The sequence below is a fragment of the Gadus morhua genome, chromosome 19, assembly GCF_902167405.1.
Source record: "Gadus morhua chromosome 19, gadMor3.0, whole genome shotgun sequence".
Taxonomy (NCBI): Eukaryota; Metazoa; Chordata; class Actinopteri; order Gadiformes; family Gadidae; genus Gadus; species Gadus morhua.
Window position 1 is genome coordinate 3,952,758 of NC_044066.1, and position 17,773 is coordinate 3,970,530.

Sequence of the window (17,773 nt, forward strand, 5' to 3'; positions counted from 1 at the left end):
TCTATATTCTAATTGTATCTAACCAGCGTACACGCATTCCACGTCCTGATCTGTAATGTGGGCTTACACGTGGAGCTGCTGTCTGCCCAGTGATGAACCACACCCAGCAGAATGAGCGGGGGTTGACTGGCTGATCAGATTATTCTTCCAAATTATGTCCTAGTCTACAAGTGGTGTGGTTCATTGATAGATTTATAATTTTGATGGGGTCATTGAGTCCGTAAAACTAAATGGTCTTAGCTTTCAGGTAAGATGGTGATTGATATAAAACACTCTCTCAGCCTTATGGAAGAGGACCTACCGTCTAGACTCATTCTAAGGTGAAGAAGGTTGTGGTTTCCATTGGGTTATACACCAATTCAAACATTTAGGAATATCATATTCCATTTCTGCCAACTCTGTTCCTCTAGATGTCCCCAAATTCAACATACTACACCTTGAATCACAACCCAGCAAACTCTAAGTTGACTAACATCAAATGAATGTTAGTTAAGCACATATCTTCCAAGACAACGGCACAGACAAGCATTAAAACACAGACCAAAGCAATAGTGAGGTAGATGAAACCCAAACTAGACCCAGTTCATTGCATTCACCTAATGCGATAGGATAAAGTTAGTGATTAATGTCATTAGGCATTTTCTCCAGCTTACACAAAGCCAACAAAGACGCAGACCGTGGCCAAAGCAGACGAGCACGTGCATCTCCTTCACACTTTAATAAGCCAGCGAGTACAGTTAGTCACGGCGCCGGTCGGTCGCGTCGGACCACCGGCAAGGGAGCAATTACCTGGGGCGGGACTGGTCCCACCTCTACCAGCATCCTCAGGGCGGGGGCGGACTCTGTCAGACAGGGCACGCTCAGAGTTGGACAACAGCATTTAGCTACAGTGACTTCCCCGAGTTGGCCTACTTCTGACTGCTCACACCCAGCAGGTCTGGGAAATGAGATCAGCCGTCCCAGAGGACTGAGTAAGGGCTCAACATGTACAATTAGAACGGGAACTATTTGATGAAACCATTCATTCCCCGGGAAAAGAGAAAGAAGGCGCCAACACAACAGCACACGAAGGCGCTTCTAAAAGTCAGCTTTCTTGGAAGGAAAAGAGACCAAAGCTCATGAGAATAAGCAGAAGCGCTTCATGTTTTCAGCCTCGCCTGACAGATCTTTAATCTAAACCCCGGCTTGGGGCTAGGAACTGTTATTCTACCGCTTTCCATCACAACCGCGACCCAGTTAAGAAACAAGGCTCAAGATATAAAAACATTGGAAGAATAAAAATAGAATGAAAGCACAAGAGACCGCGTCTCCCAGCTGAAGCCCCCCCTAACATCTCTGACAGGACGGCCATCTGCAGCTCAAAAGGTTAAACATGTAAATACGAGCTAGCTCCTAGTCTCTGCTCCTATTGGACGTTGAGCGAGTGACGTGGAGCGCTACCAACAGTTAAAGAGTGGATGGATACAGTCATTCACACTCCTGCAGTGCCTAACCACAATGCATTAGGAGCAGTCTTCAATCGTACACCAAACAAGATTCAATGTGCCACACATGACCTTCTCTTGAGGACGAGGAGCAGACGAGTCCTGAATACGGAATGGAGATTTTGCCTCATTGTGGCGCGATCAGACCCACGTTAGAAACACATTGTATGACCGGAGAAAAGACAATGTCTCACTTCAAATTAAGATTGAGAAACATTTTTCGACGTCCGTCCCCCCCATGACCGTCTGTCAGAGCTCCCCTCCTGTACAACCTGTTCTTCTAAAGTGAACCATCTGTAGATTACATTGGATGGATCCGCTAAAGCGAACACACACACACACACACACACACGATCAGTGTGTTTGCCAACAGCATGGGGGGGTTGCTAGCCACACCAGTGCCCCTAATAACTCACGATAACATTCCTCCTTCAGCTCCACACACCTCACTTCCCCATCAGCCTTCTGCATTCAAGCTGATCCCCTGGCGACCACCAAGGTTGCCAAGGGAGACCACCGCCCAGTCTTTCTACTTCAGGTGAGATCTGTATAAAACCTCAAGGAGAGGAGAGCGGTCAGGTGATCCGAGTGAGAGTGTGTGTGAGTGCGTGCGTTTCACACACCTGGTCGGCAGCGCAGTCCGTCCTCCGCCAGCTCCTGGCCCTGGGGACACACGCAGGTGTACCTGGGGGAGTGCTTATTCACCTGGGGGGCGGGGAGACACAGGTAGGCACAGCCCCCATTCTCCCCCTTCTCTGTACACCAGTTGGGACCTGGGGAGGAGAACATGAGGAGTCGGGACGGGGGAGGAGGAGGAGTCGGGACGGGGGAGGAGGAGGAGGGGGGACGGGGGAGGAGGAGGAGGAGGGGGCGGGACGGGGGAGGAGGAGGAGGAGGAGTCGGGACGGGCGAGGAGGAGTCGGGACGGGCGAGGAGGAGGCGGGACGGGCGAGGAGGAGGAGGAGGCGGGGCGGGCGAGGAGGAGGAGGAGTCGGCACGGGGGAGGAGGAGGAGGAGTCGGCACGGGGGAGGAGGAGGAGTCGGGACGGGGGAGGAGGAGGAGGAGTCGGGACGGGGAGGAGGAGGAGGAGTCGGGACGGGGAGGAGGAGGAGGAGTCGGGACGGGGGAGGAGGAGGAGGAGTCGGGACGGGGGAGGAGGAGGAGGAGTCGGGACGGGGGAGGAGGAGTCGGGACGGGGGAGGAGGAGGAGGAGTCGGGACGGGGGAGGAGGAGTCGGGACGGGGGAGGAGGAGTCGGGACGGGGGAGGAGGAGTCAGGACGGGGGAGGAGGAGGAGTCGGGACGGAGGAGGAGTCGGGGAGGAGGAGAGTCGGGACGGGGGAGGAGGAGGAGTCCGTCAGGGGAGGAGGAGTCGGCACGGGGGAGGAGGAGGAGTCGGCACGGGGGAGGAGGAGGAGGAGTCGGCACGGGGGAGGAGGAGGAGTCGGCACGGGGGAGGAGGAGGAGTCGGCACGGGGGAGGAGGAGGAGTCAGGACGGAGGAGGAGGAGTCTGCACGGGGGAGGAGGAGTCGTCGGCACGGGGAGGAGGAGTCGTGTAGGAGTCCAGACGATTAAGTACTCCCACTCCAGCACTTGCGTACTCACCGGAGAGCTGGATGAGCTCGTGGTAGACGATGATGTCCTGGGGTCGTACAGGTTGCTGGCCAGCGTCACCACGTCAGAGCCCGTGAACTTGTTGGCTCCGTAGATGGCCTCGTTCTCCCGTCCGTCCAGAACACGCGGTCCTGCAGGGTCCAGTTACGTCAGGGTTAGACTCAAAACGCACCCGAAGGAATCCTACACTCTGGACGCTTTGCATCGCCATACGATTAGCAATGCAATTAAGTGTCAGCGGAAATCAATACATTAATCCTTATCTACTGAACTATAACAGGATTATTATAAAACATTAACGGCTAATGCATTAAAGACATGAATATAAACGCATCACAGCCCACAGCCTTCATCTATGGATGAGCGAACCTCGAACACGGTGAGGGCAAAGGGGTGAGCCAGGAACTCTGAGGACTGCAGGACCTTCCGCCGGTTGTCCCCGTTCAGGTCCACGCTACACAGCATGTGCAGCTTGGAGTCCACCCAGTACAGCCGGCCCTTGATCAGGTCTGGAGGAGGGGGAGGTCATAAAGAGGAGCGAGAGAGAGGGAGGGAGAGAGAGAGAGCGATGGAGGGAGAGAACAGCAGGATGGAAGAGGGGACGACGAACCAGCCGTGGTAGCAGAGGAGGGGGAGGACAGGGTTAAGGAGACAGAATGAGTAGAGGCAGTGGCGAAACTACCGGGGTGGCAAGGGGTGGCAGCTGCCACCCCCCAAAAAATGCTTGCCACCCAGGTTGTTAGAAGTGTCTCCAATATACATTTATTGAATGGCATTAATTTTTTGCTACTGAAGCTGTTGATCTCATTGGTAACTTGTTTAAGTTTAAGAACTAAAATCTTTATGTCCCCCCTCCCTGTAAAATGGTTGTGTCCATGAATCCTATTTGCTCTCTTCTCACCGGCGCATCTGCCGCTTCATTCAAATGAAGACAGAAACGGTTTGAAAGCCAAAGAACTGGAGACAAGCCAACTGTACGCTTGCAGTGTTGAAAAAAGGTACAGTACAGCTGAAACTTGAATCAAGAAAATGTGATGGGTGGTCACATGTGTCTTAATCTGCATGCCTGTTGTGTTCGTGTGTGGACGAGTGCGTGCTCGCCATTGACACACTGATTGCGATTGACGGTGGGGTTTCGAGATCGGACAGACACACACACACAAGGTGTTGCCCTTCTCTCAGGTAACAGACAACACAATTACTTTTCAAACGATCGACACCACATCAAGTCCAGCCGGCGCACAATGGGACCGCCCAAACACGCAACTCCACAGGCAGAGAATCCACAAGCCCTTTCCTCGTAGCTCTGAGTCTTATGAATATTAACAATGACAACCCATCACAACGAGGTGTTGTAAATCAATCAAATATTAAATTTATTTAATATCAATCAAAGGGAGAGAAAATAAGTATTAAATTGGCTTTTCAGTGGCTGTTTCCCGATGTGCTCGGATGATGGGCGGATCATCCGAAGGGAACCACGCTGAATCATTAAGTCTTTTGTGTAGAGATGGACGGGTAGATAGACGCAAGACTGACAGACAGACACACAGACAGACACACAAAACTTAAAATATAGACAAACAGAAAGATAGACACAATATGTTAACTGTTTTCATTAGCAATTGGTATAAATAAATACATAGACACCAGGCATGTGTGTTTCCAACAATAAAAAGACTTGACTTTGTGTGTGATTTGCCACCCTTGAATTTAACTTGCCACCCTTCTGCCACCCCATGTAAAATTTTCTAGAATCGCTACCGAGTAGAGGTACGAGACGTAAAAACTAATAATAATAATAAAATCGAGCAGAGGGGAGGACTAGTCTATGGCTAACCGATGTGGGAGATGGAGGAGAGGAGAGAGCGAGAGGACTGGACTCTGCTCCAGACCTCCTCAAACAATATCCACTTACAGAAGACCAAGGCGAAGTGCCATGTGCATTGCATTTGAATAGCCAAATGACACGAGGCCACCATAAGAGATCCAAATGATTTGTTCCCAATTCAACCAGCCGGCGTTGATATCGACCACCTTACATGTGAGGTAGTGTGGTAACCAGGGCAACGGTTGCAGTCCTCATCCATTATGGACAGGCCACTGGGCGAGAGACCAGATGAGCTGAGTCATCTTGCTGGAGAACATGGATAATCACCCAGCGAGTGTGAGTGAGTGATGGGGGGGGGGGTCTCTCCTACCTAGGGTGATGCCGTTAGGCCACTGGATGTCCGTCTCCACCAGGGTCCGTCGGCCGGCTCCATTCATCCCTGACTTCTCTATCTTCGCTGGTTCCCCCCAGTCAGACCAGTACAGGAACCTGGAGGACAAACCATTAACACAGATTAGCCCGGAGCACTCCGCACCAACGCGGCATGTCCAAGATAAAGGCGTATGGTAACTGCCCTGTAACTTAAGTACAGTTCCCTACCCAGACAGCGGGTCCACAGCAATGGAGGCGGGCTCCTTCAGACCACTGCTGAACAGAACCTTCTGCCTGGTGCCGTTGAAGGTAGCCACGGCGATGGTCTTGGTGCCCAGGTCGGACCAGTAGATGTTTTTGTAGATCCAGTCAACGGCGATGCCCACGGGCGTCTGCATGTTGTCGATGACCATGGTGTGGATACCCTGCTCCGCCTTCTTGCCCAGAACCGTGCTGAGAGGAGGGAGGCGGAGAGGGGTAAGGAGAGACACGGGCTCCTTCCAAGGTGCTGAATGAGATCCCCGAGTCCGGTCTGCTAAAGACTAACCGTTACCATATAGCAGAATGGGGACTGGGACACAATTCCTTTACAACAATGTGTACGCTTTTCCTACCATTACTGCTGCAGTACCATTCCGTCAAGCCATTTATTTATGGGATGCTTCTGGAAAACTACAATTACACCAGCTATGGTGTAGCATCATTTAGCATCTGCTAAATGGCTGCACAGTCATTTGTCTGACCTGTAGATGGCCTTCAGGCCAGGTCTATGCGTGTGTGGGGGGGGGGGGGGTCTGACCTGTAGATGGCCTTCTGGCCCAGGTCTATATGTGGTGGGGGGGGGGGGGGGGTCTGACCTGTAGATGGCCTTCAGGCCCAGGTCTATGCGTGTGTGGGGGGGGGGGGGTCTGACCTGTAGATGGCCTTCTGGCCCAGGTCTATATGTGGTGGGGGGGGGGGGGGGGGGGTCTGACCTGTAGATGGCCTTCTGGCCCAGGTCCGCCCAGAAGATGGTCTGCTGGTTGAAGTCTGCGTCCAGTGCCACCGTGTTCCTGCTGCTCCACCACCTGGGTGTACTCCCGGCGCTCCAGGCCCAGCCGCCGGATGTCCCGGCGGTTGGTGAACATCAGGCAGGGCTCCTTGCCTGAGGAGGATCCGCCGGAGGTCACATGAACTTCATGCACTGTCGTCGCCACAACAGTCCCTTTGTTTTGGGCTTACTGTCGACATTACCAACCCCGCCCCCCCCAGGATAGGTCACGACACACAGCTGGTCGGAGTGGACAGAACCCGTTGTTCGAGCCTCTCCCATTAACGGCTAGGGGCTTACCCAAAGGGACTCTGATTCAATACAGCGACAAACGGTCTAAAGCAAGGAGAATCATGAATGCCAAATGTATGGACCAGACAGGCATGAAATGAATACCTTTAAAAGGTTTTTAAATATTAATATTGAGCCTTACATCCACTCCCGAGTCCTCCCCAGCTCAGACAGCAGCAGGGCCAGCTGGGAGCTGTTCTACACTTCAATTGATTGATTGCTTAAGTCGTCTACTCCCTTACTGCCCATCGCCAAGGTCATCTGACCTCTTCAAAGAGTCTGATTGGGTAAATGGTTCTGATGCCAGAAGCTAAAAACAGTCCTCCTTTCTTCTTATTCAAACCTGGATATCATTACCATGACGATAGAAACCATCCACACGGACACATCCACAACGCAAACGCTTTGCTTTTACCGTTTCACTACGACTCGTCGTCCTTCATCTTGTGGTAAGCTAGTTAGGTTTAATCTCGTCTCTGTGGTAAACAGTCATCTCGTTGGTCCACCCACCCACTGCCCGCCTGCCCCCCCACCTGGTGACGGCGCTACAGGGGAGACTCACCCACAGCCTTGCAGACCCCCGTGGTGGGGTCCATCTGGTAGCCGTTGTGACACTCACACTTGTAGCCTCCCTTCAGGTTGATGCAGATCTGACTGCAGATGCCAGGGTTCACACACTCGTTGATGTCTGGAGACAACAAACACAAAAAACAACAACAACAACCGTCGGGACATGTTCAGACGACCGGAACGGAGGAAGCAAACCCGACATCTTTACAAGAAAGACAGTGAAGCGAAAATGACAGGCCATCATGCACAGTGTTAAAGCTCTCTGCGCCCCGTGTTTGGAACAATATTATCTTCTCCTATAAGCTCAAGGATGAGATACTTCAGGCCATGGCCTTGGTGAAGTTCCTGCCCACTATCAGATAACTGCTGTGGCAACGGGTTACTTTGACAAATCTACTCACCACAAACGATAAACCGGTTCAACTGTACCAACTGATAATTTATTTGCTGACATAAAAGACTTTCCTTCCCCTCAGGCACCTCAGGCTTCAGTGCTCCTGAGCGAGTGCATGGCGGACTCTCCCGAGCTGCCCAATAAACCGGATCTTGCCTGTACTTTCCACCACACTTTACGACGGTTTAACCGCCCTGATACAATATTAACTCTGCTTTTAGGTCACTTATTGAGCGAGGGCCGTTTCCAAACACCACATGTGTCACAAGAGAGCCAGCGAGGCATTGGGCGGCGGGCAGGGCACGGGGGGGGAAGGTACCTCCGCAGGTCTTGTGGTCGATGAGCTGCCGGGGGTGCAGTCGCACTGGAAGCCGATCACCATGTCCTTACACATGTGGGAGCAGCGCCGTTGTTCAGCAGACACTCGTTCACACCTGGAAGGACAGGAACGTTCGCCTCTTCAAATCCAGTGGACAACGGAAACTCATTCACATCTGGAACAACAGCTGCTTGTCCATTCATGCTAGAGCTGCAAAATGATGACTCAAATGATAATTGCTGAATATTCTGATTGCGATTAACAGATTACATTCATATTCTTTGGTGCCAACGTATGTAAAAAAAATACTACGAATTGAGTAAATGAGATTTATGTAATGGTATAGCCTTCTTTTTGAAGGTACAGGACTGATTTCAGTATTAGTTTATTTTTTTATAAATGAAAAGCAACCTTTCACGCTGGGCCAAAATCAAGGTTTAAATGAATATGCAAATAATTGCGCAGCCCTAATTCATTCAAGAACATCTGCAAGGATATTCATAGAAGTCTTCAGATCACAGTTAACCAACTGTCCATCTGACACTGACTCACATCTGGAACAAGAACAAGATCTGCTAGGATATTCATACACATCTGTTGAGACCCTGGTTAACATCGTCGACATTCCAAAACAGACCCACCCTGTTATGTAGTCATGAACCACCCTCGATCATTTCTGTTTAATTATGAGGCAGTTCTTGAAATAAAATAGAGAAAAATGAATGTGGCTTATTTAGAAAGGCAGCATAACATCCTCAGCTCAATGCTTTGAGATTAACCTATCAAGGCCGTACCAATTTTGGAACATGCATCAGTATGGCTACCGTGCGTCACTTTTACGTTATTTTACATTTGTAGACATTAACTTAGTGGACGGGGCCTTGCAGAGTAACAGGAAGGCATTTGGTAAAAGAGAGGGAATGACATGTAGCAAAGGACCACAGGTTGGAACCGAACCCGGGGCCCTCAAAGGCGCATTTCCTACATGCAGTGCTGAGGTGCCCCACTACGATGTATATCTAATGAGCACGGTGCTGCCTCACTACGGTGTATATCTAATGAACACGGTACTGCCCCACTACGATGTATATCTAATGAACACGGTACTGCCCTGCTACGATGTATATCTAATGAGCACGGTACTGCCCTGCTACGGTGTATATCTAATGAGCACGGTACTAGTACTCACTGCATTCGCTGATGGGCTCGTCGCTCCAGTCGGGACAGTCTCGGGCCTTGTTGCACACCTTGGTCATCTCGATGCACTCCCCACTGCGACAGCGGAACTTCTCTGGCCCGCTGCACTGGGTCACTGGTCGGGGAGACCCCCAGGGTTAGGGAGGATGGAGTTATGTAAGGTCCAGTCAATCATATTCACGCTGCATCATAATTAACACCAATATGTAATTTTGGTAGATTAATAAATTGTGATATTTGTTTATAGGTTAAAAATGTGTGAAGAAAGAAACAATTCAATAAAGCCATGATGTAGTGCAAACATGGAAAGAACCCAACATGCAATTATATCCGGCCAAGCTGTAGTCATCCATTATGGGCAGAAAGCGACAAGTAGCTGCAACCAGCGTTTACATGCTAATTGAGCCTTAAAATGCAATCTTGGGCATCAGATGTTTTTTGTCTTCCTGAAGGCAGTGGGGCAATGTACAACATTTAAAAAACGAGTACACACAAACAATGTGACAGAACTGAAAACATCGGTTTTATTCGATCAAAAACAGATGCATGCCAGCAGAACACACTTAACCAGAGGGAAGAACACACCCAGATCAGTTACCTTCAAGTGCAGTACCCACACAGATTAAACAATGCACACTCACGCGTACCGTTTTTGCAGTTGTTTTCGTCTGAGCCGTCAGTGCACTCTCGCAGACCATTACACTGGCGGTTGCCAGGGATACAGCCGCCATCGTCACACTTGAAGTGGTCAGCCCCACAGGTACGCACAGCTGGGGAACACACACACACACACACACACGTAAGAACAAACTACCTAGTAGTCCATATTAACCCACAGTAATCCACAAAGTTCACACACTACCTAGTCCACAGTACTCCACACACTACCTAGTCCGCAGTAACCCACAAAGGTCACACTACCTAGTCCACAGTAACCCACGCACTACCTAGTCCACAGAGGCCAACACAGATCAGACCCTACCTAGTGCCCAGTAGCCCCCACTCTTTACACATCGCAGAGTACGTGGGTTAAACAGGGGGTACGTACGACAGTTGCTTTCGTCGCTACCGTCCTTGCAGTCGCTGTCCCCGTCGCATCGCCACTTCCTGTGGATGCACTCCCCTGAGCCGCACTGCATCTCACTGGAGGAGCACCTGGCAGGGGGGGTCGGGTGCCGGCCGCAGCGGGTGTGGGACTCGTCCGATTGGTCCTGAAAGGGGGGGGGATAAATAAACCTATAAACATTTCCCCAAACAAATAATAATGCTAACCCGTCGGACACGAATGGGATCCACAGCAAAAAGAACGATTTAAATAAGGGAACTAAAACAATAGACAATTCATACTAGATAAATGGTGCTATTTACAGTCGTCTGGTGCACAATGTATGCATATCGACCAAATGTTTCACCCCAGTACAAATGTTATTCGATGCTCATACATTTATTCAATTTTCATGAATAAAGTACCATCTCATTAGCTGTTTGGCTGCCTCAACACCTCAAGGACAGATCTTATGAAGCGCGAGGAAACAGCCTCCTCTAGCACAAGCCTCCTGTCCTGCCTTCCAAGAGGGTACGCGTGTTGGACTGCACAAAACCTGGTCCAATGGAGACGTTTGGCGTTCATGGCAGTGAATGTTTGGCCATTCCCTAAAGGTTCCGCAGTAGCTCATCCTCGATAGGTGCTAGTTCTGTCAAACATGCTCTCATTTGGCGTGGGTGCGCGCACAGAGAGACGGCCACATTGTCATTCACAGCCATGTCGTCATCGTCGGCCCGTTACCATGGTTACGTTATACTTGCCTCAGCCGGCTCGACATCAATAACTTAGAAATCCAGCGCAGCTCATCATCACGCAACACCTTGTAAAATGTCAATTATAATAATGACCATTTTAATAATGGACCTGCACTGGGAGCAGAGACGGGCCGATGAGGAGTCCTAATGCCCAACAGGTCGTTCACCAGCATCACGCCGTGTGTACATCCATGAGTTCTAGAGGGGTATCCCTACCTTTCAGCCATGGAGCTACAACTAATGATTGTTTTTTCTCGTCCAAGTAGTCACGCGTTTCCACATTTCCACTTAATTTTCCAATTCTCGTAGGACTACAGGCAATTTGTAGTTCTTAGAAGTAGCCATTTTCTGCTACCATGTTAACCCCTAATAATTATTCTTATGCAACTAGTTTAGTCCATTTATCACAAGCTCTTCACAGCATAACAACACAGCATCGCCACTACGGCGGGAAACGAACGCCACACAGAGTACGAAGTCATCACAGTGCGCATCTCAGTAAACAGGTAACAGGCGGCTACCGTAAATAATAAAATAGAGGCTCCAACAAATGTAAGGCGACAGCCTGGACCCACCTGGCAGTCGACGTCCTCGTCACACACCCAGCTGGCGGGGATGCAGGAGGCGTTGCCGCACTGGAACTCGCTGGGCCCGCAGGAGGACGGCGCACAGCCCACCTCGTCGCTGCCGTCGCCGCACTCGTCCTCGCCGTTGCACACAAAGTTGCGGGAGATGCAGCGGCCGCTCGCGCACGTGAACTCGTTGGGCGCGCACGTGATGTTGCCTGGCGGGAGGGGAGGAGGTCACCTGGTTAAGCGCTGCTGGGGGCAGGAGGCCCGGCCCTCGCCAGTAATCATCCCACTGGGAGACGTCATACAGGACTGGGAACCACAACGCATCTCGTCTTTTGCATTCATAGTCCAGGAAAAAATGTATGATACGAGATCAAATCAACTGCATCTAGCTTTAACTAGCATTGCTCCCTGTGGGATATTAATCGTGTCCATGAATGTGTGCGTCGGTGTGCTTACTGCAGTTGACTTCATCGTCTCCTTTATCACAGTCGCTCTCCCCGTCGCACTTCCAGAAGACAGGAATACACTGGTTGGCCCCGCAGCTGAACTCGTTCACACGACACGTCCGCATGTCTGCAGAAACACAACGTTTCAACATTCATCAACACGTCGGCAGGAAACACTCCCACATAAACCCCAAAGCGCCTCATGTCTGGGAGCAGGCTAAACATTTAGCAAACAAACATTTCAACAAGAGCTTGTGGTTGTTATTCTTCAACAGATTTAGCATATCTTTGGAATTAAAGTAACAGACAGCTGTCTTAATGTTTGAGTGGCAGCATAATAATGCATTAAACTAAAGCAGAACCCTCAACAACCCGCTTCCCCAATCCAGCCGCCTGACGCACACACACCCACGTGTGGAGCGTGATGCATGTGCCCCCGACACACGCACAGGATTCCAGGGGGGGCAGCCAAGTCAGGCCTATCAGCTGTTCAAACACAACAGAGGCACTGGGGGAAACCAGTGCCTCGCTGCACGTACACACCGTGTACATCTGTAACACGCAGACAAGTCTGACACCTTCTGCTGGTGTGCTTCACATTGCTCCCGTCTAAGGTGAGCCAACATCCAGTAGAGAATTGTTTCCGCAACCAAGCCTCCCGGTTCAACTTTAAAGTGGTTAGAGTTAACACCTTGTTGTAGTTCCAACACAGATATTTGGCGGGGTTCCAGAGTCGGAGTTCCATACACACAGTTCAAACTAAATAACCTCTTAAACATAACCCAGGTCAAACTACATATCCCTTTAAAAACATAACCCAGGTCCAACTCCCACAACTTGAAACATAACCCAGGTCCAACTCCCTCACCTTAAAACAGAAACCAGATCCAACTACCTCCCCTTTAAACAGAAACCAGATCCAACTACCTCCCCTTTAAACAGAACCAAGGTCAAACTCCCTCACCTTAAAACGTAAGCCAGGTCAAACTCCCACACCTTAAAACGTAAGCCAGGTCTAACTCCCTCACCTCAAAACATTACCCGGGTCCAACCCTATCCCTTAAAAACAGAACCTTTTGGTCCAACAGGCCACTTTTCAGTTGCCATAGAAACGCTCGACTCCGTACAGCAAAATCTCCGGTCGATAAATCCCTTCCCTTCTCCTGATTTTGAACACAAAGCTTGATGGATCTTCAGGACACATGGGTCGGAACTGAAGGATCAGGGCAGAATAGTTTGTTTTGGTGCTGACATCACAGCTCGGAGGAGCGAGGGGAAAGGAGTACATTGCAAATGGAACGCTTTAATGAAGCGCTTTCTGACCAGTGGTAAAAGTGCTTTAAGATAAGGTAGAAAAAACACTCATCTACCATCGCCCGTGTGCCATGCAAGAACACAGATCAGATAGGAGTCTTGCTCAGGGGCAACACGACACTAGGAGGAGCCGGGAATCAAACCACAAACCTTCTGATTAGCAAACAGCCTGCTCCACTGCCAAGCCCTGCTGCTGTGAGGGTTTAGAGAGGTCTGTACTCACGGCAGATCTCCGAGCTCTCGTCAGAGCCATCCTCACAGTCTGGCTCTCCGTCACAGTGCCAGCGCTTGGGGACACACTGGCCATTAGTGCACACAAAGTCAGAATCCGCACAGGTCAGCTTCTCTGTAGGGGGAGAGGGACCGCTTTAGTTATAGGAGGGTGGGTGGGGTGGGGGTGTTGCTCAGCTCAATAGTAGGAAGACAATAAATGCAGAAATAATTATTTTTCCCTCTGCAGAAATAGATAATATAGCATCACGATGGTATGCTGGCCCAGAAGTCCCTGGGGCAGTATGAACTGGTGAATAGAGGGTGGCCCAGAGAGAGAGGGGGGGGTGTGTGTGTGTGTGTGTGTGTGTGTGTGTGTGTGTGTGTGTGTGTGTGTGTGTGTGTGTGTGTGTGTGTTTTAACTGGGTCACGAGGTAAAGGAAACCATTAGATCAAGGACACGTGCACATTCATGTACACGCGCTTGGATAATAATGTCTACCAAGCTCCGCCTATCTGGGCTGTGTACATAGTGTGCGCACAGGTACACCATGGTTGGGTAGATTGTGTAGAGTTAGATATATCCAGAAATTCATGACACTGTAGTTTCATTCATATCTCTAAAAAAGGGATGTTATAAAGAGGCAATGTAAAAATGTTAAATGTAATTGCCATTTGGATTTGGCAATACCAAATTAACCCAAAACAAAGGAGGTCAAAGCCAGGCCTCACCACAGGAGGTCTCGTCGCTGCCGTCCGTACAGTCTGGGTCGCCGTCACACTTCCACACCGACGGGATGCAGCGGCCGTTCCCACACTGGAACTGGTTGGCCTCACACTCCGGAGTCGCCCCTAACCCCAGGTCAGAGGTCACGACAGAGGGAGAAAGAAACACCAAAAAGGGACAGGGAGGGAGGAAGGAACCAGAGGGAAAGCTCAGAGGTTCTCAGAGTTTTGTTCCATGTTCAAGAAGTAGGTCTGGCTGTACAATCTGATCATAATGATTAAGAAGAGTTGAAACTATGGATTAAGACTCCCTGGTTTATAAATATTATCCACCTAAAATCACAGACCATATGATCTTTTTATTTAGCGTTATTTGTTTCTCTTGTTACATCATTTCCCTTGTGAAGGAAATTTGTGTATAGAAATCAAGTTTTGAACGAGCACGATGTTACTACCCAACACAATATTAACTATGCAATAATGTCCCACACGAAATGAACCTAATCCAGGATATTATTGCAATACATCTTATCGACAGCCAGACAAAGGGCTAACCTACAAATCATTCAGGCAATAGCTCAGTCAGCTGACAGCCAGCCTCCGAGATCACAACAGCTGCTAATCTTAAGCCATGGAGGAGAAGCCTTTGTTTGACATTGTCCGGTTCCACAGGTCGTTTTAACCCAAGCTACTGTGGTATCAGCGTCTGTACAGCCAACGTCCCAGAGAACGCCACTCAGACCACACGGCGGGATAAGGAGTTTGCTCGCGGCATCGAATTGTTAGTTTTAAATGCAGGACCTTTAAGATGATCATTTATCAGAAGTGGATCACTAAATATTCACCGCTTATACCTCAGCGATCTCTCAATACCATTATTCATATCAGGCGCCCAAGTGGGCCTTAACCACAGGTATAGTGTGGTACATGTATAAAACAAAGCTATGGTCTATAGTACACGTTTAAGATTAAGCTTAACATTAAGCATCCAATTAGTCTATGGTATGCATTAAAAGACGCTTTACATGTAGCATCACATTGTATACTAGTACGTGTTTAAATGAAGCTATACATTTAGTATCCACATTGTATACAGTCTATAGAATGCATTTAAAACACAGCTTTACATTTAGTATCCACAATACAGTCTCTGGCACGTGTTTAAAACGGTGGGCAACAGACGTACTGTAGGTCACGGTACAGTAATTCACAGAAACCAAGCCTGCATCTCCCCTCTCTCCTCTTTCTCCCCCCTTCCCTTGGAGAGATGGGGCCGTCCAATGATTGCACACCCACCATTTGGATCAAAAGAACAGGATGTTAAGCAGCCAATCAGAGCCAAGATAAGCCTACGATGTATCCATTTTAATCAGGCTCGAGGTGTCAGCCAATTTGCGTGACGACGTAATATATTCGGAATCATCATCCGATATTGAAAGCCGAAACACGCGCGTTGGTGTTCACACATGGCAACGCTCACACAAAACCTTTAGGGAGAGTTGCCTTTACCGGGAGTTCGTAGTCTGATCAGACACCACTACGTCCGTGGACGTGTTGCATGTAAACAGTGCGCGGGACACGCGCCAAGACAGCCTCCGTGCGGGACTCGCGCCACCGCAGCCTCCGTGCGGTCCTCATTAAGACACCTGCCGACAGTGGATGGCCCACTGCGGTCCGCTGCAGTGTGGCAGGAGGATCCCCCACTTCTCCCAACCCCATTCTGCTCCTACTCCAACAATAAACACATAAATATTTAAATATATACTCTAATGGGGCCACAGACCCCACGTATTGGCGACAATGCGCAGGCGCAGTCGAGACAAACACACTCGCGGATGTAATGGATGTAAAGGCTATATTGTTTCAAAGGATTGGGAATACGGTCCTACCATGTGATAAGGAGAGGAGGGAGCAGAACAATAAGAACAACCCATCGACGGCCCGTCCCATTCCGAGAATTAAATGTTTTTAACATACTGACGTGACACCTGATTCTGCTGCTCCGTTTACACTTGGGGCATTAATCAGGATCCTCCATTCAACGACACACACACACACACACACACACACACACACCACACACACACACACACACACACACACACACACACACACACACACACACACACACACACACCACACACACACACCACACACACACACACACACACACACACACACACACACGCACGGTCCACCACTCACCCTGTACAGGAGCGCCGTGTAGGAGGCACAGCAGCGTCGACAGTGCCAAGGAGAGCCACACCAGGGACGGGGACATGTCTGCTAGGGGAGCCGAGTGGAGGAGTTGTTAGCCGGCTGCTGGGTGACTGAAGCTGGCCTGGTGGTTCGGAACCCGGTTCACACCACGGACTGTAGAAAACCGCTGCACACGCACACCAATTCCAAATCACACGCGACACCGAGTGGACTGCGGCTCTGTGGGAACGAACGGCAACAAGCCCCGACCACGCGCCTGTCTTTATGCTCTCGGTCGGTTCACGCGCCGTCGTCTTTCCGGCTCGCGGTGCCTCCTCCCGAGGTGGCGGACAAGCTGCAGTCCATGGCCTGATTACAGCAAAGCAGCCCGCACGCGGACACTCACACATGCACGTATCCAACATGACACACACACACACACACACACACACACACACACACACACAACACAACACACACACACACACACACACACACACACAAACACAAACGAGACTGGATGCAGACGCCTCACCCTTAGCTTCTACATATAAAACACATAACACACAGACCGACCCCGCTGACACACCACACACAACACACACACACACCACCACACAATCAATGACTCCCTGAAACATACACACATACACTGATCCAACCTGACACACATACCCGATCGCCCCCCCTGATACACACAACGAGGCTCTCCGGGTATGGCTCCTGGCGGATCTCTTCTCCTCCTCCTCCTCCTCACCCCCCCCCCCCATACTTGTGACAGATTAACCCTTCCTTCTCTACAGTCCGACACCTGAACACCACGCACTGTTATTAATATTTAATCAGCATACTAATTAGTCTCATCCATTATTCTTCTCCAACGATAATTTTATTATACTAAACACATCTTGTGATTATTATAATAATTAATAATAATAGTAATTTAAATCAATTTTCATTTCCAGTTCGCCATGCATCAGGTTCTGTGCATGAGATGGTTACCAAGCTTATTTACACTCTGAGATTTCTCACACAAATTAGCCAAGCGTATCAAGGCCATGTCCTGCTGTGTGCCCACCTGCCTGCTCCCAGCTCCAGCATCCCTCCCACCGCTCATCTGTCTGCTGAAGGAGGCCAGTTGGTATTTCAACACACAGGGTAAGTGGGGGCCGTTGTTGAAGTTACCTCTGGTGACCTGAAGGGTTCGCCAAAGTGCCATATCATTTTCAGTTTATTTGATTCATTCCCTGTTTTAATTCTACTTCCACATCTACCTTAATTCCTATTTCTCCTTCCCTCCACCGCCCCCCATCCCCTCTTTCTGTCAATGCAATCAGTAATTGAAATCGAGAATTATGTTTTTTTCATATGCACACTATATTTACAGTATATGGCCTCAA

The 17,773-nt window shown here is 49.8% G+C and overlaps 1 protein-coding gene across 1 annotated transcript; it reads right to left on the reverse strand.

Moving 5' to 3' along the window:
- Nucleotides 1–1,620: 1,620 nt before the first annotated feature.
- On the reverse strand, nucleotides 1,621–16,646 carry LOC115532610 (very low-density lipoprotein receptor-like). The gene is given in 21 exon segments (XM_030342482.1): nucleotides 1,621–2,257; nucleotides 3,091–3,132; nucleotides 3,135–3,206; nucleotides 3,209–3,230; nucleotides 3,469–3,608; nucleotides 5,301–5,419; nucleotides 5,531–5,755; nucleotides 6,277–6,357; nucleotides 6,359–6,446; nucleotides 7,186–7,311; nucleotides 7,907–7,933; nucleotides 7,936–7,992; nucleotides 7,995–8,021; nucleotides 9,096–9,218; nucleotides 9,751–9,873; nucleotides 10,152–10,314; nucleotides 11,479–11,687; nucleotides 11,935–12,051; nucleotides 13,462–13,584; nucleotides 14,181–14,300; nucleotides 16,380–16,646. Coding segments are annotated over 21 exon segments (2,238 nt in total). The 5' UTR covers nucleotides 16,456–16,646; the 3' UTR covers nucleotides 1,621–2,099.
- Between the last annotated feature and the right edge of the window lie 1,127 nt (nucleotides 16,647–17,773).